At 44.7% G+C, this 22,454-nt stretch overlaps 1 protein-coding gene across 6 annotated transcripts in view; it reads left to right on the top strand.

Annotated features, from left to right (window-relative positions):
* Window positions 1-22,454, top strand: part of RIOX2 (ribosomal oxygenase 2) — a 28,131-nt gene that overhangs the window by 5,031 nt on the left and 646 nt on the right. For 5 of the 6 annotated variants that reach the window (XM_019448123.2, XM_019448121.2, XM_019448120.2 and 2 more), the window contains exons 2-9: window positions 666-1,137; window positions 7,037-7,156; window positions 8,221-8,349; window positions 14,121-14,224; window positions 17,422-17,524; window positions 18,317-18,485; window positions 20,455-20,543; window positions 22,089-22,175. In XM_019448123.2, the coding sequence (XP_019303668.1) occupies window positions 703-1,137; window positions 7,037-7,156; window positions 8,221-8,349; window positions 14,121-14,224; window positions 17,422-17,524; window positions 18,317-18,485; window positions 20,455-20,543; window positions 22,089-22,175 (1,236 nt within the window). In that variant the 5' untranslated portion in view covers window positions 666-702. The remainder of the gene's footprint in view (window positions 1-665; window positions 1,138-7,036; window positions 7,157-8,220; window positions 8,350-14,120; window positions 14,225-17,421; window positions 17,525-18,316; window positions 18,486-20,454; window positions 20,544-22,088; window positions 22,176-22,454) is intronic. The other variant, XM_053903244.1, reaches the window with a different exon arrangement.

Genomic DNA, 22,454 nt, shown 5'->3' with positions numbered 1-22,454 from the left:
TTTTTTAATGGGGGCGGGTTTTCTCATAAAGTAGCAGTTTTCAGGAAAAAGCTGGGAATCAAAAGTGCGGAGGTTCATGTGGTGAGGAAGACTTGGGAGCAGCAGGTTCTTGTTCCAGCCACCAGGTGACACTGGCCCAGGGCACCTGGGCTGCCTTCCTAACAGTTGGGGGTGGTGCTGTGGTAAGGAGCACCTGGCGGTGAGCCCCTGTTGGTAGTTCTCGAGGCGAGTGCCTGTAACTCAAGAGTGCGTCTAATTAGATTTGGGACCTGGTGCTGATTGAAGCCAAAGTCAAGATTTTAGACTGCTGTGTCAACGGCCACAGGCTAAAACTGTGACTAGGAACTGCTTAGGTGGCTGAACCATTTAATTTGGGATCATTATAGCTCCTAACAAACAAATGGTGACTTTAACGATTTAGTGCCTATGCCCGAGAAAAAAAAAATGCTTTCCTTTAGATGAATATGTAATCTGAGTGGTGTTTGAGGCTGAATCCTCTCTTGGATGATGTGGTGTTGGATTAAGGCTGTATCCCATCCTGGAGGAAAGGGCTTTGACTTACAAGTGCTCATGAAGGTGGCATGGTCACACGAGTTGTGTGTGCACCATCTGCTAATGCTAGAACTCCTGGTGAACCTAACCATGTGTGCTTTGTTCTCTGGTAGGTGCACCTCGTCACTGCTTTGTCTTGAAGACAGAACGATGCCGAAGAAAGCAAAGCCCACAGGGAATGGGAAGGAAGAGGGGTCTGTTCCCTGCAAGCAGGTGAAGATAGAGGCAGCTGGTGGACCCTCCTCTATTTTAAATTTTGAAAGCCCCAGTGATCTGTTTGAAAGTTTAATCTCGCCCATCAAGACAGAGACTTTTTTCAGGGAATTCTGGGAGAAGAAGCCCCTTCTCATTCAGAGAGATGACCCTGCAGTGGCTACATATTACCGGTCCCTGTTCAGGCTGTCAGATCTGAAGAGTCTATGCAGCCGGGGTATGTACTATGGAAGAGACATAAATGTCTGCCGGTGTGTCAATGGGAAGAAGAAGGTTTTAAATAAAGATGGCAAAGTGCACTTTCTTCAACTGAGAAAAGATTTTGATCAGAAAAGGGCAACAATTCAGTTTCACCAACCTCAGAGATTTAAGGTAACAGGTTCTCCCTATTATGGAATCGTTAAATGTATTAAAGTGCTAACATTTGGCCACAGGTCAGCTCAGGGGTAAACCTGTGATGAACCTGCCAGTCTGAGAAGAGATACCTCCTGTTTGCTCTTTAAATGCATTCCAAATTAGGAGACCCTGTGTTATCTTTTGGCTAAACCATTGGAATCTCCCAACAACTCAGGTGGACATGATTAGATGTCATCACACTGCAAAAACTCTATTGCAAGTTTATAAATTATTACCCCTTCAGGAGCGTGTTCTGTGGGCTGTTTTATGTTTTGGTATATGGTAGACCTTTCTATTTGGTCATTATAAATTAAATTGTAATTAAATGTCATTATAATATAAGGCGTGATAGTGTCGAGGTGATCATTTTCTTCTTGAAGGTACTTGCCTTTACTGCTGACATTCCAGCTAAGTAGAAGCTTTACAGCTGTGACCGGATCAAGGACCGGATGCATGTTCAAGAAAGAGACTTCACCCTTATTAACAGCTGCTTAGGTGGCATTGAGGAGCTGGGTCTTAGAACTGTTCCTGGGGAGACAGTCATAGATGGAGGGTAGCTGTGATTTGCAAGTCTGGGAGACTGGCTAACTTTTTATTCTGTATCAGTGGTTAACATTTGAGAAATACTTGGCCTCCTTTCTGCTCAGTTTCTGCTTTATAAAATGCAGTCATAGCTTATCTGCTTCTGTAGAGGTTTGAAATCTTTACATGACAGGTGGCCCAGAAGGATTGAGGGAGTATTCTGAGTTCAGAAATTCCCTTTTGTGATCCATGGCTGAACCAAAATGGCAGCATGGGAGGAGAAGGAGAGTGGTTCCTAAGGCTCCATGTTGAGGATTCTGGCTGTGTGATGGCTCCTGGGACTTTGTCATCAGTTACCAGTAATGTTTTCTATGATTGAACTCAGTTGCTTTGTTAGAGCCCATTGGCCAAATCTAGTGAATGTATTTTGCTGTCTACATAAAGGATCTTGAACCTGTTTCTGCTCTGGAGAAAGGGTAAGTACTCTTAGATGTTTCAGTACAAGTCCTAATTTCAGATATTCCATCTCATGCAATCATAAGAAGTTGAAATGTCCCTAGGTTGCCAACCTTTTGGCCCAAACACCCAAAAAGAACTTATAAATCACTTGCCAGACCAAGTCATGTTTTGTGTTCAGGAAATGTGGACACCACAGTGCTTCTCTCTTAGCTAGTCCTTGACTCTTCTCTTGGTTAGAAGCAACACTTCTTAAAATGTGTGTTTTACCACACTCAGATATCACCTCACGCCAGTCAGAGTGGCCAAAATGAACAAATCAGGAGACTATAGATGCTGGACAGGATGTGGAGAAATGGGAACCCTCTTGCACTGTTGGTGGGAATGCAAACTGGTGCAGCCACTCTGGAGAACAGTGTGGAGGTTCCTCAAAAAATTAAAAATAGACGTACTCTATGACCCAGCAGTAGCACTGCTAGGAATTTACCCAAGGGATACAGGAGTACTGATGCATAGGGGCACTTGTATCCCAATGTTTATAGCAGCACTCTCAACAATAGCCAAATTATTTTTTTTTTAATTTTTTTTAACGTTTATTTATTTTTGAGACAGAGAGAGACAGAGCATGAGTGGGGGAGGGGCAGAGAGAGAGGGAGACACAGAATCTGAAACAGGCTCCAGGCTCTGAGCTGTCAGCACAGAGCCCGACGCGGGGCTTGAACTCACGGACTGCGAGATGGTGACCTGAGCCGAAGTCGGCCGCTTAACCTACTGAGCCACCCAGGCGCCCCAACAATAGCCAAATTATGGAAAGAGCCTAAATGTCCATCAACTGATGAATGGATAAAGAAATTGTGGTTTATATACACAATGGAATACTACGTGGCAATGAGAAAGAATGAAATATGGCCCTTTGTAGCAACGTGGATGGAACTGGAGAGTGTGATGCTAAGTGAAATAAGCCATACTGAGAAAGACAGATACCATATGTTTTCACTCTTATGTGGATCCTGAGAAACTTAATAGAAACCCATGGGGGAGGGGAAGGAAAAAAAAAAAAGAGGTTAGAGTGGGAGAGAGCCAAAGCATAAGAGACTCTTAAAACCTGAGAACAAACTGAGGGTTGATGGGGGTGGGAGGGCGAGGAGGGTGGGTGATGGGTATTGAGGAGGGCACCTTTTTTTTTTTTTTTTCAATATATGAAGTTTATTGTCAAGTTGGTTTCCATAAAACACTCAGTGCTCATCCCAAAAGGTGGAGGAGGGCACCTTTTGAGATGAGCACTGGGTGTTGTATGGAAACCAATTTGACAATAAATTTCATATATTGAAAAAAAATAAAAACTTTAAAAAAATGTGTGTTTTAGACATCTAATAACTATGAACATAAAAGGTCAGTGAAGTTGATTGTATGTGATTGGGTCACAAACCAGTACAAAGTTATTATTTGGCATATGTATGGTGTCCTTAGTGGCTGTCATATCTGTACATTAGAATTATCTTTGGCTTTTCTCTGCTCATCTCTTAAGTCCTGTACATTTCTCCTCTCTGATTCCAGGTGGGCCAAACACTTGTACTTGCTTTGCCCTGTTGACTCTGTTCTTTGGCCAGGTTTATGAAAGTGGGAAGGATGAGCTTTCTCAGTCTAAACTCAGCTCCCAGGATAGACTGGGTTGCACCCTGCCTTTTCTCTTTCCACCAGTAGAGAGACCTATAGGAGCTGTGGGAGCTCATCCTCTTATAGTAGAATCTGGGTTCTAAATATTTTCTGAGAAGGACTAGTGTTATATATTTAGGAATGTGCATGTTAATATCAGGATTGAAAAAGTCTAGAGATGGTTTGTCAGTAGCTAGGTTGGGAGACTGTTTAGTGGACAGTTAGTGCCTTGTTTTTTGGGGTCTCAGTATGTGCACAACTTATTATTCTAGTTGGTCTGGAGGTGAATAAGGAGGAATCAGAAAGCCATAAGTTGTTTCCACTCCTGCTTTGGGTAATCCATATGTCAAAGGTCTGGGTGAGTTTACCAAATACACGTGTTCACTTGAACCTTCTAACAGACATTTAAAATAGAGCATTCATTGTGGTCTGCATCTTACATGTGAAAAAAAAACAGGTTCAGAGATGTGACTTTTTCGTAACTGCCATGTAAGCACTTCCGACTCCAAATTTGAGGCAGTTTCATACCATACTTTTAAAGATGTTATTTGAAATGTAGTAGGGCTTTGGTGTGTGTGTTTTTGCTTTTCTCTAGGTGTACCCGTGAGCTTCTCTGGTCTTAGCAATTGCATTCAGTTTCGATTTTGTGAGTAGGTCAGTGGAGAGAGGAGGTTGTCCCCAGCAAGGGGAGAGGCTGCCACCTTCCCTTTTCGCTGCTCTGGGGCCCTCCTGGGCAGCTCCAGGCATAGTTGCGAGTCCTGAATTAAAGAAGACTGGTTTCAAAAGAGCCTTGTTTGTGCCTGAGTCAGTGTTGGTGAGGCAATGTAAATAAGTTTGCAGGTAAGTTGTTTTATGCTGTTCCCCAACAACCTTGGGGGAAGGAGGTGGAGTCCTCGTTTTACAAATAAAGAAGCGAAACTCATTTAGTTTGTAACTGCATCTTGGATTGAGGTGCTTTGTCCTGATCTCTTTCTACTAGGCTATACTTGGCAGATTCAGAAGCTAAAGGTTCAGGAGAAATAGGAAAATTGTGCAATTGCTAGGATTTTTGTAACCTTTAACAAGAAAGGAGACATATACGTATCAATTATAGACCCAGATGCTTGGGCTGGGAACCATAAAGTCACCTACATGGTCCTGAGATACCTCTCAAGCCATTAGAAAGAGAAGCTTTGGTTTTCTAATGGTTTCAGTCACCGTATAAATGTAATTACAGAACCAGGTCCTGCTGGCCCCTCCCTGGTATAAATTAGGCTTCTTGGGAGCTCTCTTAACTCTTTGGAGCTATTCAGAAGCCATTAAATTATTCTTCCTGTGTTAAGTAGAACCCTTGAGATCTATAAATAGAGTAGCCCAGTAGTCTTTATAAAGATGTCTCCCAAAGCTTTTTTTATACTGACCTAATTCTTTTCCACTTGAAACTTTTAATACTGTAGGTCCTTTTTCAGTCAAATGGTAGGATTGATTCCTAAGCTGTGGTTATTGGTTTATTCACCAAATTTTTAAAAATGCATTTTAGCGGGGCACCAGAGTGGCTCAGTTGGCTAAGTGTCCAACTCTTGGTTTCAGCTTAGGTCATGATCTCATGGTTTGTGAGTTCAAGTCCCACATGGGGCTGCCGCTGCCAGAGTGGAGCCAGCTTGGGATTGTCCCTCTGCCCCTCCCCTGATTGTGGGCACACTCATGCTCATGCATTCTTTCTCTCAAAAATAGGCAAATAAATAAATTAAAAAAAAAAAAAGACATTTTAGTGTCTGTTGTGTGTCGGGCACTGTACGTTTATACACTTGAGACTTGGGGTCTTGAATGTCCATTAGAGTCCTTGTAGGTGACCTGTGTTTTCCTTAAGATAATTCCAAAAGAGGCAATATGGAGCTATGGTTAAAGTGCTCAAGCCAGGCTGCCTGGATTTAAATCCTGGCCACGTCATCTAGTAGCTGTGTGTTCTCATGCTTCAGTTTCCTCATCTGTAAACCAGGAAGGATGATAGTGCTCACCTTATGAGAGAGACAGGGTTGCTGGGGACATATATAACCAGTATATGTAAAAGCCCTTAGAAACAGGGCTTGGAATAGAGAAAGTGCTAATAACCATGTGGCTTCCCTTCTCATCTGCTTGGGAAAATCAGGATTCATATTCTCTCTTTCTCTCTCTCTGTCTGTCTCTCTCTGGAACCAATGTATAACTCTGCCTGCACACATCTCCCCTTTCACCCCTGCAAAAAAACTTGTTCTCTAATAAGTCTTTATTATTTCAATAAGTGGAACCAGGCACTAATTGCCCATCCAAAGCCAGGAGGGTTTGAATAGTCTTCCCCTTCTACCAGCCCACTGTACTTGGTGCCTCCCAGGCCCTGCCAGTGCTGCTTCCAGGGTGCATCTGCCCCTCTCTGCTTCTCCCCCACCACCCTGGTCATCTCTGGCCTGGGCGACTGCCTTAGTAGCTTCCAGACCGATCTCTCTTGCTTTTCTCCAGGCCATTCTCCACATACCAGCCAGAGTGAGCTTTTAAAAATGTAAAGTAGGGGCGCCTGGGTGGCTCAGTCGGTTAAGCGTCCGACTTCGGCTCAGGTCATGATCTCGCGGTCTGTGAGTTCAAGCCCCGCGTCAGGCTCTGTGCTGACCGCTCAGAGCCTGGAGCCTGTTTCAGATTCTGTGTCTCCCTCTCTCTCTGACCCTCCCCTCGTTCATGCTCTCTCTCTGTCTCAAAAATAAATAAACGTTAAAAAAAAATTAAAAAAAAAAAAAAAATGTAAAGTAGGGGGCACCTGAGTGGCTCAGTTGGTAAGCGTCCGACTTCGGCTCAGGTCATGATTTCATGGTTCGTGGGTTCAAGCCCCACGTCGGGCTCTGTGCTGACAGCTCAGAGCCTGGAGCCTGCTTGAGATTCTGTGTCTCCCCTCTCTCTGTGCCCTTCCTCCACTCAGGCTCTGTCTCTCAAAAGTGAATAAAGATTAAAAAAAAATTTTTTTTAACATAAATTAGATCATGTCATTGTCCTGCTTAAAATCCTGCATGACTCTTGATTGCCTGCTTTGCCAGTTTCTCGTTTGTCTGTGCTGGTCTGCACCAGGATGGAAGATTCTCCAGGGCACAGGCGTTGGCTCTTTCACTGCTGAATTCTTGGGTATGTGGAACATAATAGCTGCAGCATAAAGACTTGCTAAGTGAGTAAGAATGTGTCTTTCCTCTTATTTCTAATATACTTTTCACCTCTTCTCCTATCCTCCTTTCTTTTTCAGGATGAGCTTTGGAGGATCCAGGAGAAGCTAGAATGCTATTTTGGCTCCTTGGTTGGCTCGAATGTATACATAACCCCTGCAGGATCCCAGGGCCTCCCACCCCATTATGATGATGTCGAGGTAAGAGGAAGAAAATTGTTCTCTTGGGGCCTGGGTTAGCTGTCAGGGTTCAGTTCAGCTCTCTGCCCTTCTTGCTGTGTGGTCTTAGAGATCCTGACCTCACCTAGATGTTGGGCCAAATTAATCCCACCAAACTGGCTTCCTGCTCATTCTCAAACAGGAGAGATGGTTTCCAGCCTTACTAATATAAAGAGCTACATATCCCTACAAAACAGGTATGTACTGAATCTGTCCACAGAAAAGCATGAGTGGCTTTTTCTGTAATTTCACAGCATAAGGGTTTTAATAAAGTGAGGTCACAAGTAATCTTTACATCTGCTTTCATTTTGTCCTTTTTCTGGAGCTGCCAAAAATGGATAATTTTTTCCATTTGTGAAAATCTTGGGGCAGCTTGAATGAAGGTCATGGTCTCACTTAAACACTGGCACCTTGACAAGTGTTGCTTCACTCTCATGTGGCTGCCAAAAAAGGTAACTCTTTGGCTTGGGCATTTTGTACTTTTATTTTTATACTAATACAGTTATTAGTAAAAAGTCTCCTTTTTCCCCCCTCTGAAGGCAATTTGATAGCAATACATTTGCCAAAAGTTTTTGATTTTGTTTTTAATATTTTAAACAGAGCTTTAAGATATCTTTGGCTGAATGAAGAATAAAAAACTTGATGTTTTCCTATCTGCCAAGGATGATATTCAGGATTTTAAGCACCATGAGTAATTTCTAAAACTTGGCTTTTCCCTCAGAGATTATGGGCTTTGTTGTCTGATAGAAGACTTAAAGGAAGGAGATAGTGGGATATAAAGAGCCCAGTGAGGCTTTATTACACTGAAAAGAATGAATATCCTTCCAGTATCAAGGTTCATGATGACCTGTTTTTTTAAAAGTGAAAAGCAGTAGTGGCAACTTTTATTCAAGTGTAGAGTGAAATACAACACTAATCTCTCATTTTTATTTTCCATCTGGAATGTGTAATTCATCGAAGCCCTTGGCGGGGCTAATACCCTAGAACCGCTTTGCCTCATGAGTTGTCCGGAAGCTGACATTCCCAGATCCTGTGGCTCTCTGTAGGTTTTCATCCTGCAGCTGGAGGGAGAGAAACACTGGTGTCTTTACCACCCCACTGTGCCCCTGGCACGAGAGTACAGCGTGGAGGCCGAGGACAGGATTGGGAGGCCGACACATGAGTTCACGTTGAAGGTACGGGACCTCTATCACGGTAGCTGCTCGTGAGACAAGTTCAGGTGTGGGGTTTAGTGTTTGTGTGATGGTCCTCAGAATACGCGCAAGAACGTGGGAGGGGGGAGGGTGGCTCTCACTCGAGCACGTGCAGCTTGTAAAGGAGACTTGGTGTTTGCGTGTGTAGAACTGAGCTGAGGAAATGTTACATTCATTTTCCAAACAACCTGTCTTCAAATATAATCCAAGTTCCACAGGAATGGATTATGAGCTCGGTGACTACTGACTTAGAAGTGGAAGGTTTGGCCTGGGGCAGCTTCACCAAATCTAAGAGAGCAGTCAGGACTGGGCTGTAGCTTGCTCAGGCAGAGCACAGCCAGGGGCTTCTTAGTTTTTTTGTTGGTAGAATGCTAGCATGACCCACTCTCCTCCTGATTGTACAGTAGACCCTCTCTGCACTCCCCCTCCCTCCCCCTGCATGTGTAGCCACCAGAAGAATAGTAATAATGAAAGGTCTTAAGGAATCTTACTCCAGGAAGCCAGGTGCCTTGATCATGGCGGCAGGCTCGCCGGCATCTTGCTACAGAAAGAGTCTGTCTTTGAGCAGTTAGCCTGGGTGGACTCGTAGCCAATCCCTAGCAGGTGAGATTGCTGAGAAAAAAATCTTGGAGGGATGAGAATAGGTCCTTAATTCAACTTTACATATTGAATTAAGATACCATAGTTAACTCAAACCATTCCAGAGATTCTACCAACTTGATGTATATAGTTACTGTTTTTGCATTTCTTGTGTCTTGAATTTATCACTAGTTATAATTACTCAATGCCTTATGGACCTTTCTTGATTTTAAAAAGTTTTCCTGCCTGCCTGTACCTAGGAGAAGCAATCTCCTTTTTTGATGTGTGCTTATATTACAGGAGATTTGAATAGACACAATAAAGGTATCATTTTTTTAAGTTCTTGGTCAGCAGTCAGCAGACCATGGCACATGGGCCAGAAATAATGGCCTGCTGCCTGTTTTTATAAAGTTTACCAGCACACAACCATATGTATTCCTTATTTATTGTCTAGGACTCCATTCACATTGCACCCATAGAGTTGGCTGGTTGCCACAGAGACCACATGGCCCATGAACCAATGTTTACCATGGAGCCCTTTACAAAAAGAGTTCACCAACCCTTGCTCTCCATGAAGCATGTTTAATAGGCTCTTGGTTGATTATTTTTAGGGAAAGATTAAGCTATCCATGGTCTCTGAGGCCCAGGCTGAGTTCCTTAGCTTGATGACAGCCAACTGGTCCTGCCCAAGAAAGTTAGTCTTTATAGTGGTCTTCAGGTATAGGTGATGTGGGTTCTGTGAGGCGGTGCTGGGAGGCCGGGATGTCATGGAGGGATGCCCATTGGTCACACTCATGAGGATCTCCATTCATTAAGAGCAGCCCTGAGTCTCCTAGGAGGAGAAAGGCAAGCATCAGGTACCGTAAGGTTTTTTCTCAATTGCACATTTATATACATGTGAATTTTAAACCACCGAAGATCCTCAAATGAAATCTTGGCGTAAATGCTTAGTATATGAAACAGAAAAGCTGAGTCATTCTGGGTGGGGTGGGCATGAAGGCCACGACGAAGGTCATCACACCTGGGGTCTTGGGATGAAGACCACCCCTGTGATGGAAGCACCACTCTGTGGTTTTGGGGCCTGACACACCTGGTTTTGAATGTAGCTGTGGTCGCTTAAGAGCTATGTGTTCTTGGGCAAGTTGTTTATGTCAGTCTCAGTTTCTCCTTTATTGAAAATGAGAGCATAATATTTACCTTTGTAGGTTGTAAGAACTGAAGTTTTTTGTTTTTTGTTTTTTTTAATATTTTTTTATTTTTGAGAGAGACAGAGTGTGAGCGGGGAGGGGCAGAGAGAAAGGGAGACACAGAATCTGAAGCAGGCTCCAGTCTCTGAGCTGTCAGCGCAGAGCCTGATGTGGGGGTTAAACTCAAGAACTGTGAGAACATGACCTGAGCCAAAGTCGGATACTTAACCAACTGAGCCATCCAGGTGCCCTGGAAGGATAGGTTTTGATGCCTCCTTTACAATGAAACTCCTTGGAAGAGACGGCTGTATGTCAGTACATTTATTACTGCTTATCAAATTACCACAAATTCCCACAAATTCAGTGGCTTAAAACAACACACATTTAGTTCTGCGGTTCATCAGTCCAGAAGGGATTTGGTTTTCCTTGGCTGAAATCAGGTATTGGCAAGACTGTTCCTTCCAGAGACTCTAGGGGAGAATCCATTTCCATGCTTTTTCTAGCTTTTAGAGACCTCCTGCATTCCTTGGCTCACAGCCCTTCCTCCATCTGCAAAGCCAGGAACATAGAGCCCAGTCTTTCTCATGCTGACATCTCTTTGGTTCTCTCCTCCTGTACCATCTTCTACTTTTAGGGATCCTTGTGATTACGTCGTACCTGCCCGGATAATCCAGAATAATTTCCCTCTCAGCAACTTTAATTCCATTCACAGCCTGTTCATATCATCTATATTCATAGATGCCGGGGATTAGGCCACAGACATCTTCAGGGACCCTGCCCAGTCTTCTCTCCTGCTCCTGGGAACACCTCCCAGGAGGCTCCCGCCCCCGCCCCCAGACTTGCTCCAGGACCAGTCTCCCCAAGGTTACCAGGGGCCACCACGTTGTCAAGTACAGTGCTTGCCTCCGAGTTCCCATCATTCCTTTTTTTAAAGTTGTATTTATTCTGAGCTAGAGATAGAGAGCATGATCAGGGGAGGGGCAGAGAGAGAAGGAGAGGGAGAGAATCCCAAGGAGGCTTCGCATTGTTAGTGTAGAGCCTGATGGGGCTCGAACCCACAAACCATGAGATCGTGACCTGAGCCGAAGTTGGACGCTTAACCGACTGAACCACCCAGGTGCCCCCCTCTGAGTCCCCATCTTAACAGCCTCCTGTCAGCCTCATTGGACACAGTGGTTCACTCCCACCTTCCTCACTGGGGTTCTAGGATGCCAGCCTCTTTTGCTTCTCTTTCCTGCTTACTGGCTGTTCCTCTTTATTCTCTTTGGCTGTTTTATCTTCAGTCTTTGCACCTCTGAAAGTTAGGGTGCCAGGGTTTATTTCCTGGACCTCTTTCCTCAATCCATACCCACTCCCATGGTTTTAAATTCCCTCTAGAGGGGCTGAGACTTCAGCTCAGGTCATGACCTCACGGTTTGTGGGTTCAAACCCCGCATCTGGCTCTCTGCTGTCAGTGAGGAGCCTGCTTTGGATCCTCTGTCCCCTCCCTCTCTGCAACTCCCCACTTGCTCTCTCTCAAAAATAAAACATTTAAAAATAAATAAATTGGGGCCCCTGGGTGGCTCACTCGGTAAGCGTCCGACTTCGGCTCAGGTCATGATCTCACAGTTCGTGAGTTCGAGCCCCGCATCGGGCTCTGCTCTGACAGCTCAGAGCCTGGAGCCTGCTTCAGATTCTGTGTCTCCCTGTCTCTCTGCCCCTCCCCCACTCACACTGTCTCTCTCTCTCTCTCTCTCTCACAAATAAACATTAAAAAAAATTTTAAAAATAAATTCCGTTTAGACTGATGTATTTGCAATGCTATGTCCTGTCTTTAGCCCACATCTCTAAACTCCTATCCAACTGCCTACTTAATGTCTCTACTGGAAAGATAAAAGGTGCCACAAACTTAGTATTCTGCAAAGCAAACTCCCATTTCCTGCTGTCCCCAGCCTTCTTTCCTGTAAATGTGACACATTTTCCTGCTTGTTCAGGATAAAACCCTTAGATGTGGATTTATACAAAAGCCTCGTATCTGGTATCCCCTTTGCAGGCTTTTCTGACATGACCATAATGATCTTTTGAGATCCATTGTACCCTTTGCCCAGATCTACAGTAGCTTTCTATTAAATCCAGAATAAAAGCCAAAGTCTTTAAAACAGGCCAGAAGGTCCTGTAATCCAGCCCCTCTGCTGCCTTCTCACTTCACTTCCCATCATTTCCACCCTCACTGCTCTCCTGCCACATGGACCCAAGCACATTTTTAACCTCAGGACCTTTGCCCTTGCTCTTCCCCCTGCCTGGAATCCTTTTGGCCCAGGTAGTCACTTGGCTAGCTTGCTCATTCTCTAAAGTCTCAACTGAAATGTCAGTCTAGCAGAGTGAGGTTTTAGCGCCCATCCTGGATAACAGTGGCATCTCTTACCCCAGGCACACCCTGCCCACCACCTCCATATGCATCATTCATGTCTGTCTTCTGCTTCTTTGTCTTCATTGCACTTACCACTGCTTGACATTATTTACTGCTTTATTTTCTGCCTCGCCCCACTCGAGTGTTTTTCTTGTATTCATTGTCTCTTCTGTCTTCTTAAATGTTTGCTCTCATCTCAAATGAACTACAAAGGGGCAGGTCTTTGTTTAATGCTCTAACCCCGGTGCCTCGCATCTTGCCTGGCGTGGGAGGAGGATGGAGAGGGGTTAACCAAATGTTTGTGGGATGAATAAATAAATGAATGAATGAATGAATGAATGAAGGTCTCGTTTGGAGGGTGGTGCAGAGACACTGAGCAAATGATAGCTGTAATTGTGAGTCAAGCATTTGCTTCAAGTGGTAATTTCCCTGTCAGTTTGGTGTTGTTCAGGGTAAATGAGCCCCTAAGAGAGCCCTTATGAATATATTTAACTGTATACTGTTTCTTTCAAAGGAAAATCTTAGCGTTAAGGAAAGGGTTTTTGGTTTGTTTGTCTTTTTATCTGCTGTCTCTTGAACCACACCTCCTGGGCTCTTAACCAGAGTCAGACTGCTTCCCGTGTTGCCGATGGGAGGCAAGCGGCTATCAGGATTGCCTCTCCTCCTTAGGCAACTGCTATATGGAATGTTTCTCGTCTGGGTGGGATTGGGGAGGAAGTAGCTTCAGGAGTGATTTAGGAAGGGTATTTCTATCCCCTGGCTTGGGCGAGTCCTAGGACAGGATGGAGGCGGCTCACCTGCCCAAGAGGGGGACTGATCTTCAGTTCCATCTAGTTTTTAGGTTCAAGGGAAGGGTTACATGGTTTTTCATCTAGTCATCCAAACATTCATTGAGCCTCTATTATACGACTGATGCTTTGGGAGTTCAGGTTTTGGAGGACACACGATGGACCTCGACCCTCCCTGGAAGAGCTCACAAACTTCCTGATGGTTGATGGGGGAGTGGCAGGTAAAATAGTACTTACGGTACAACCATCTGCCTATCACTGTTCCAAGAGCTCTGGATATGGCATCTCCTTTAATCCTGAAAATAAGTCTGTGAATTTTGGGCCATTGCCTCCATTTTACAGGTGAAGGAACTGAGACTTTGGTGGGTTAAATAATTTTCTGAGGTTCCTCGCCAGTAAATGGCAACGTCTGTATGACTCTAACGCTTCTACTCTTGACTGCTGGACCCTTCAGAGGGTGGAGAGGAAGGGTGCAGGCTTCCCAGACACAGGAGGTCACCTGCTTGATCCCTGGATTGGGATGGGGCAGTTTCAAGTGTAACTGGTCTTGGCTGTGAATAAAGAAGGGGACTTCGGGTACTGAAAGCCTCTCAGGACTGGGGTTCACAGTGACAGACTCACAGGCACAGTGAAGCTAGACTAATGGGACCCCAGGAGCCCAGCATACAGACCACCCCATGAATCAGTAAGTAGAAGGTTTCTAGAAGGGAGAACTGAAACTCAGAGCCTATTTTTGTTTCTTCAAGACAGAGGATTGAGAAGACCTCCTCCTTATTAACTCCCTCCTCCCTTTTCTTTTTCTTCCTTTAGCCGGGTGATTTCCTGTACTTCCCCAGAGGGACTATTCATCAAGCGGACACTCCTCCAGGTCTGGCCCACTCTACTCACGTGACCATCAGCACCTACCAGAACAAGTATGACCCTCTTCTCAGCCTCGTGTCCCAGGGCAGCTCAAGTTGTGGCCCGGGGCAACCACACACAGAAGGGAATGAGGGAGTTGGCCACTACTGTCCTCCTTATCCAATCTCAGGGGTTTCATTCAGGCTTCCTTGCTAACTCCATACTCCTTTAGAGTCTTCTCCCTGCCATCGCCCCGTCGGGGATTCCTTCTGGGAACGCCATGAACATTGGGATTTACCCAACGAAGACTTGAAAATTTAGGATGAAAGAACCATAGTTGTGGGTGTGGCAGTGTTAAAGATGCCAGGCTGGACTGGTAGTCTGTCTCTTTTTAAAAATCTTTTATTGCAGTAAAATATTTACAACGTAGTATATGCCACTGTAACCATTTTTAAGTGTACAATTTGGTGACAGTAATTACATTCACACTGTTGTGTAAGCATCACCACTATCTGTTTCCAAAACATTTCATCACCCCAAACAGAAACCCTCGTGTCCACTGAAACCTCTGGATCTCTTTTAAGGTTTCTGTCTTTTATAAAAGTTCATGAAGTTATGTAGGAGAGGAAGTCTGGAACAGTAAGACCTAAACTCACATGTGCTGAAAACAGTTCTAATTAAAACTGTGTTCCATTTCGGTGAGTGCCTCCTCACAGGACCCGGGCAGAAGCGCCCTCCCTGTGAGTGATTTCTGAACAGCAGCAACCTTGCTAGTAGTCCAGACCTCCTTGAAAGTCATTACTGTATCGCAGCCTGCAGGCACCAGCCGCTGTGCTAGTTGCTGGGAATGCAGGCCTGTTACTGAAGGATCTTTGAGAGAATTTGCAGTCTGGAAGTCGGGGCAGATTCCATCATGGGTCTGCAGGGGGAACTCTTGCAGTGTAGAGGAATGCATTTTGCCAAGCTGGGGCATCTAGGAAGGCTTCAGAAATGACTTGACACCCAAGCTGAGTGAGTCTCAAAGGATGAGTAAGTAGAGGTGGGTCAGAAGGTCAAAGTAGGAGAGGCATTCTAGTCCTGACGGACAGCCAAGTCCCCTCCTACCTTCAAAGCCATAACTTGCAAAACAAGTTAGTAAGGTACTTCTACTTCCTCATCTGGGTTTTCTGGGTGAAATTAACCCCTGCGTTTGAGAGGCTGCTCAGAGGAACTTGCTGGAGCCTGGCCTAAAGTTAGTGCAGTCCTTGCCCACAAATAGAAGGCCAAAGCTTATGAAAAATGCCTTTGTCACTGTGGCTAGGCAGATTCTTGGGCATGGCCGGGAACAGAAAGTCACCAAGGCCAGCTTAAGAAGAGCGGGGACAATTGAGGGAGTGAGATTGTAGGAAGTGGAAAGAGCCAGCCACAGGGAGGCCAGAACCTGAAGTTCAGTGTGGGTACAAAGTACCTCTGGGCCTTGACAGCCAGTTTGGCACCATGAATGTCCATGTAGCTTCTGGTGTCCCGCCATTAATGTTACTCAGCTCATCCCCCTTTCTGTGATTCTCTGTCTTTTGCATTTCACTTACTGGCCCCGACTGGTTTCCTAGTAATTGGTTTTTCACGTACTTTGTTGTCTTTCCTCATCTTCTGTTCACTCATAACATTGACTCACCATAAGCCATTATTAGGTTTCTTGTCTGACCTCCCTGTATCTCAGTGGACTTAATAGCTTTTACTTTTGCTAAACTGTTTCCTAGTTCCAAGAGTGAAGAGCTAGTGGGCTCTTCCCTGGGTCCCACCCATGTCTTTGGTCAGCTGGGGATGTGGATGGACACCATGACTGACGTGTGTAGGTCAGACTCTGACCTGAGCCTTTATCGGTGGTGCTGGGGCTAGAATGGGACAAATTTAACTCAAGAACCATTGCTCCCCAGAGATGTCCCTGTGCTTTGGTCCTAGTACTCTTGAAGGCACTGTGGCAGGGTGAGGATTTCGGGGCCTTTTCCTAACACCTCTTAAGGGTAGCTTTTTTGGGAATTTTTGGGACCTCTGTGGGACAGCAGCAGGTTGGTTTGGCTATTTTACCAAAGTGAACCCCTCAAGAGTTATTAACCTCAAATTCTGGAAAGGCCCAACATCCATTCTGACTCTGAAAAGAGCACAGAGCTCTGGTTAGCTGCAGTTAATCTCTTCATGAGCTACTGCCACATGATTTCACCTATGGCCTTGCAAAAGGAGCTTATTTTTGTGCTGGTGAAAAATCTCCAGGAGGAGGTTCACGCAGTCAGATCTGTGAGGTTGGGTGTAACGTGAAGTTATAAAGTGGTGAAGATGCCAAAGGGTGGACATCTTAGGGAAGGTGTCTCTGATGTGGCTTTTGTCTTCGTTTGCCACTTTTCCGGAAGGGAAGCATAAAAGTGTTAATTTTGCTTAGTGGGTGAGAAGCAAAAGTCATACTGTGAATTTCCATTTTGCGCGTAGCCAGCAATTTGAAATCTGGTGACACTGAGGAAAATTTTAAACAGCTAAGAAATGTTTAAAGAGAGCAACCCCACAGAGCATTTCTTACAGTAGCACACATTTGGGAGTGAGCCAGTGGTAAATGCCCCAGAGAAAGCACAGGTAATTGAACACCGATGCTCATCCCTAAATGTTATTTTTGGCCATTGGATTCTACCCTTCTATCCCAGTAAACCACTGCTAGAGTTTCAACAAGTTGCAAGTTGACTATTTTAAAATTGTTGATGTTGGATATTTTACTGGGGAAGAGTGCCCCTCTGTTACAAGGGAAAAAGGAAAATGTAGCGTCTAACAGTTCAGATGATTACACAGTCTAGGGATCTTACGGTTACCCTAAATGTATTTCTTTTGTAGTTTTTGAACATAAACATTTTTTATGTCCTATAATTGTTAAAATCTCCTACAAAGCTCCTCTCATAGACACTTGTGTTATAGTTGAAGACATTATAAAATATTGGTCCCTTGAACTTCCCACTTAGACTGTATATGATTGTGTGGTATCTTTAGGAAAAATTGTGAATAAAGTCTAGCTTCCCACTTTTAACTTTCCACGTGAGTGTCTGGGAAAGGCGGGGGAGAGAAGATGTGTGATTGATGAAGGTCTTTTAAAGTTTTTTGTGCTGAGTAATGTCAAATTAATTAAACTCACGATGCCTGGGGAAGGGAAGGAAGTTGGAATGCCCTTTGTAGCTTTGGGATTTACTCTCGAAATCAGTGTTTTTTGTAAATTCCGTGTGTGGTCTGTTTTCTTTTTTGGTGCATGTTGCAGTTCATGGGGAGATTTCCTTTTGGACACCATGTCGGGGCTTGTGTTTGACACCGCAAAGGAAGATCTGGAGTTCCGGGCTGGCATACCCCGGCAGCTGCTCCTGGTGAGGAGTGAAGGCGGGTGGGGGGGAGTGGCAGCCCAGGCCGGCGGAAGCCGTCGTCCCCCTCGGAGGGACCCCAGGATCCTTCCTCCCACAGGAGTCAAGCTTGTCTCCTGGGCTGACGGCAGAGCTGGGAGGTTTGCAGAGGAGGGTCGTGCCGCACGGGACGTGGGACCCAAAGAGCCTAGGGTGTTGTGCAGACAGCCCTCTTTCCATATGTCACGGTGGCAGTAGCAGGCGCTGTGAGGACTCTGGCTGAATAAGTGGTTGAATAAGTAAGACATGTGGCTAGGAGAGCCATAGATTGATTGCACATGATTAGTTAGGAGAGACCCACAGGAGATCCTTGGGGTACTTGGGTATTCCTGGCTTTCCTCTGCATCCTTGTTTTATGTTTGAAACAGCAGCACTGTTAGGCTAGTTTTCAGGTGACTGAATTAGTGCTAAGTTGAGCAAAGGTTACTTTCACTGTCTGAAGCAGTCACCTCAGGATGATGAGTTGGCTTTCCTAAAGGCAGAGCTGAGACTGCACCATATTTCTAGGGATCCCTCTTTCTAGGCAAAATCCTGACAATTGATCTTGTTTTGGCTAACAAAAGGCAGCTTATGATGAATAGTGGTTACAAGGAAATAATGGGGTATTCTTAAACACACTGGTTGTCCCCTGCCCCATACCCCCAGAAGCGTCATGGATCTTCGTCTGTACTGGGTGATTATGCTCAGTGTACTACTTTGGAGACCAGGACGTGGGCAGTAAGTCTTGGAGTTTGGGCCAGCACTCACTTCTCTTTCCAGCAGGTGGAAGCCACAGCGGTTGCAACAAGATTAAGTGGCTTTCTGAGGACCCTTGCAGACCGCCTGGAGGGCACCAAAGAGCTGCTTTCAGCAGACATGAAGAAGGATTTTGTTATGAACAGACTCCCCCCTTACCATATGGGAGACGGATCAGAGTTTTCAACGCCAGGTGGAGCTTTTGCTTTTCTTCTAGGTGGTTGGGCTGATGTGGGATATTTTGAGGCTTTCCTGGGTGGGCTCCTCTTTGGGAAGATGGAAAGTAAGAAGCATCTTAAAGTTTATTTGAGAGAGAGGGAGAGAGAAAATCCCAGGCAGGCTCCATGCTGTCAGTGCAGAGCCCAATGTTGGGCTCCATCTCACAAAGCGTGAGATCATGACCTGAGCCAAAATCGAAAGTCCATCACTTAACCAATGAGCCACCCAGGTGCCCCAAGAAGCTGGTAAGGTGGATCTGGATCTGTCTTTGGCGTGTTATGTTTGGATAGGACATGCTGTACCTTTAGGCATCCTGCCTCCGAGCATGTTGGGGAGAAAGAGCCCTGTGATTGTGGGTGAAAAATAGGTGTATTTATGGGTCCTCTGGTACTCATCATCTTCAGGAAGTTTTAATAACTTGAACACTGAACTAATTCCAACAAGATGAACTCAGGGATGGGTAAAATGTTGCCACCAGCAGGTGAAATTTAAGAATGCCCAAGGTGGTCACCAACTTTCCCTAAGTCCCATGTGACTACTTTGGGACAGGTTTAGGCTGCAAATGACCTAACACTTGTGGATAGATGGTGATAGCGTATCATCAGTATGGCACTCCTGCAGGGGGACAAATGGGTTTAGGTTGCAACTGGGAAGACCACACACTGTTGAGGGTTGTGGGGCATCTCAGTAAAAGACTGTTGGAAGGCTTTATAGGATTTGGGCTCTGGTTAGGTGATTTTTTAGGAGGGTTAAGAGAGTGGGGCTTTGCTCTGAGTTGGATGCTGTCAGAAAATAGGGAGTCTAATTGGGTCTTCTATAGGAAGGAGGAGTGAAAGGAAGCTGAAGTTGGAATTAGTAAAATGGGATCTGCTTCCCAGATTAGCAGGATGGGGAACTGTGGTCCTTTTGGAGGTTTGGACAAAGTTCTTGCTTTTGCCTGAGTTCTGACATGATTGTGGAGCGGTCCTGTTTTAGTCTGGCTCTCTCACAGAGTAGGGGCCTTGCTTACTGTTGGTGTTCAGGGGGACTGTGTTCAGCAGAGCACCGACACGTGGCTGTGAGCTCCAGGCCCAATCTCGGGCTGCTTGGTGCTTTCTCCATGGAGTAAGAGTCTCATTTTTACTAATTTTTATTAAAACCTTATTTATCATAGTTGAGAACCACTGAAATAGTCTATGAGGTTGCCTCTAACATTGATTCAATTTATATTTTTAGTACAGTCTTTAGGTGAAGTTTAGAATTAGTTTGGTCCTATTCAAAACAGATTTTTTTCAGCATGTATTTCATCTTTATAGAACCATTTTCTGAGTATCAGCTTATGGCACGGAATATCTTCTCTAAGGTTTTCCTTGTCTTAGCCATTATCGTCCATAAGGCTCTGTTCTTTCGAGACTCTTTAACCAGATGACCCTGTAAGATTAGTCTGTTTTTAGTGGCTACTTTTTCACTAAGTTAAATCTAACTTGGGAAAGGACTATTTTTTTATTTCTGTGAATTTTATTAGCTGGCTTTTATGATCTTATGCTTGACCTACATGGATAGAATAATTTGCTATGATTATACAACTAGTTGGTGAGATGGTGCGGTTTGAACGCAGTCCTTTCAGGGTCCACGTGTAGAGCAAGAGGCAGAGGACAGAAACTGGGGAAGGGAGTGTTGTGTGCAGAAGGCACGGTGGCCCTATTGTGACAGTTGTCATGCTTCCATGGTATTGTATACATCTATTTAATATGCTTAACCATCTATCGTTACTGATCTGTTAAACATCTGCACTGGAAGAATGAGCTCCATAAGGATGTAAACTATATTTCAGTATCATTATAGATATAGGGTAAGCCAATACTTGAGTTGGAGGGTACCCCACACTTAGATTTTACCCACAGACAAGATTCAGCCTGGGTTTCCTCTTGTGAAGGTTGTCTTTCTCCCTGTGGGTCTTCTAGGTGGACAGTTACCAAGGTTGGACAGCACAGTGAGACTGCAGTTTAAAGACCACACCATCCTCACAGTAGGGCTGCATCAGGATCAGTCTGTGAGTATACAGAGGGGAGGAGGTTTCCTGTTTTCTCAGAACATTTCTGTCACGGGCCTCAGGTTATCAAATTAACAAACGGCCCCTGCCTTTACCCCTCATGCATCTGTCCTCATAACTTTGTGCCCTGGCTTTACATCAATCAGATGGTGCTTACATCTCACTGGGCCAGAGAGGCCTGCCTGTTGGACGTTTGGGGCTTGCCCTCATCCCCACAGATTCTCCTTTATTCCCCTCATGTGGGGATTATTGCCTGGTCTCAGGCCATACTGCTCTTGCTCAGATAACTGCAGACCCTTGTTCATGCACCTCCCTCAGTCCGTCTCCCCTCCTGAATGTTGTCCAAATCTATCATTACATATGGCTTTGTGAAGGTTTCTTCTCAAAAAATCTCTATCTTGTAGATCATGGAGAAGAAAGTTGACATTCCGTAACCTTGTCACCTAATCCTATGGTTGCCAAAACCGGCTAACTGATCCTTGACTCTATTGGAATTTTTTTTTTTTTTGGAGGGGGAGGGGCAAAGAGAGAGGAGGAGAATCTTAAGCAGGCTCCATGCTGGGCATGCTGATTCAGGGCTTGATCTCACTGTTGTGAGATCATGAGCTGAGCTGAAATCAAGAGTCGGAGGCACAAATGCCTGAGCCACCCAGGTGCCCCAACTGGAAAAGTTTTAGAAGTTTTAAATTCCTGGGCTTCATCTGCTCTGGGTTGGAGCTTCATTATTTATTAGTAAAGCTCCCTGGACACCATCCCCTGCCCTATGACTTCCCCCTCTTCCTTTTAATTCGCTATCTTGATAGGTACTCCATAAATGATTGGAGGGGGATGAGAGTGTGGGGCAGCTAGGTGTGTCTATAACCAGACTGTCACAGCCATCATGGCCAGACCTGGAGAGGACTGATTTATAAAACACACAGGAAAAAAAACCTCAGAAGTATACACTCTTGTATTCCTATTTAAAAAAAAAAAAAATCCTAGTTATTCTGATAATCAGTTTGAGACATTCTGTATCAGGCCAAGGTCTTTGTCCCTGATGTAAGAGGTGACCAGGAATGAGTGAGGGTTCTGATTAGGATGATAAACCCCCGTGTAGGATGGATAGGAAGGGAAGTTGGGACTATTTGGGAGGCTACTGTAATTGGAAGTTTTTATAGCTCCTGTGGCTGGTAATATTTGCTCCATGGTGTTCATAAATTGTCAGCTTATCTATAACTGGGAATGTCAAATTCTGACATAAAACTGCTGTTAGGATCAAAGGAACAAACGTGTTTCATTGATAAGTTGATATGTAAACATTTGTTTTTTAATTAAACCCCATTTCTGATGATGTTCTACCAGCTACACTCTTTAAAAAGTGCCTATTTGTTATATACAAATAGTAATCTGATCATAATATATACCTTGTATATAATCATTTTGTGTCAAAAAGATTCTTTACAGTATTCTGGGTGTTGAATTTCATTATTGGAAAACACTCCGAGTAGTCACCTCCTATTTTATTGTTGACAACTTAACCCACCCCTCCCCTTTTTTCTTTTAAAGGACGAAACTCAGGAAAAGATGATTTACATCTATCATTCCTTAAAGAACAGGAGAGAGACACACATGATGGGAAATGAGGAAACAGAGGTCCGTTCCAACCTAAAATGTCTTTCCTGTGATTTGGTGGTGGCTGGGAAGAACGTGTTACCTTTGATTTATGGGTGATGTGCTTTTTTATGATCGCAGCATGGACTTAACGTTTCACACAATTGACAAAGCCCTTGCATGGGGATGATGAAGCCAGACAGTTCTGTGATGTACATATACCAGCTTTAAAAGATACTAGCTGGGACTTGCAGCCTTGAAGGAAATGTGTAATGTAATAAATATGAAGCAGTGCAAAAGACTATTATATAAACTAGGACG

The sequence above is a fragment of the Panthera pardus genome, unplaced genomic scaffold (genome assembly GCF_024362965.1).
Source record: "Panthera pardus isolate Hobbes unplaced genomic scaffold, ASM2436296v1 HiC_scaffold_16, whole genome shotgun sequence".
Classification (NCBI taxonomy): domain Eukaryota; kingdom Metazoa; phylum Chordata; class Mammalia; order Carnivora; family Felidae; genus Panthera; species Panthera pardus.
The sequence above is the reverse complement of the archived record's forward strand: the minus strand, read 5'-3'. Positions and strand labels throughout refer to the sequence as shown.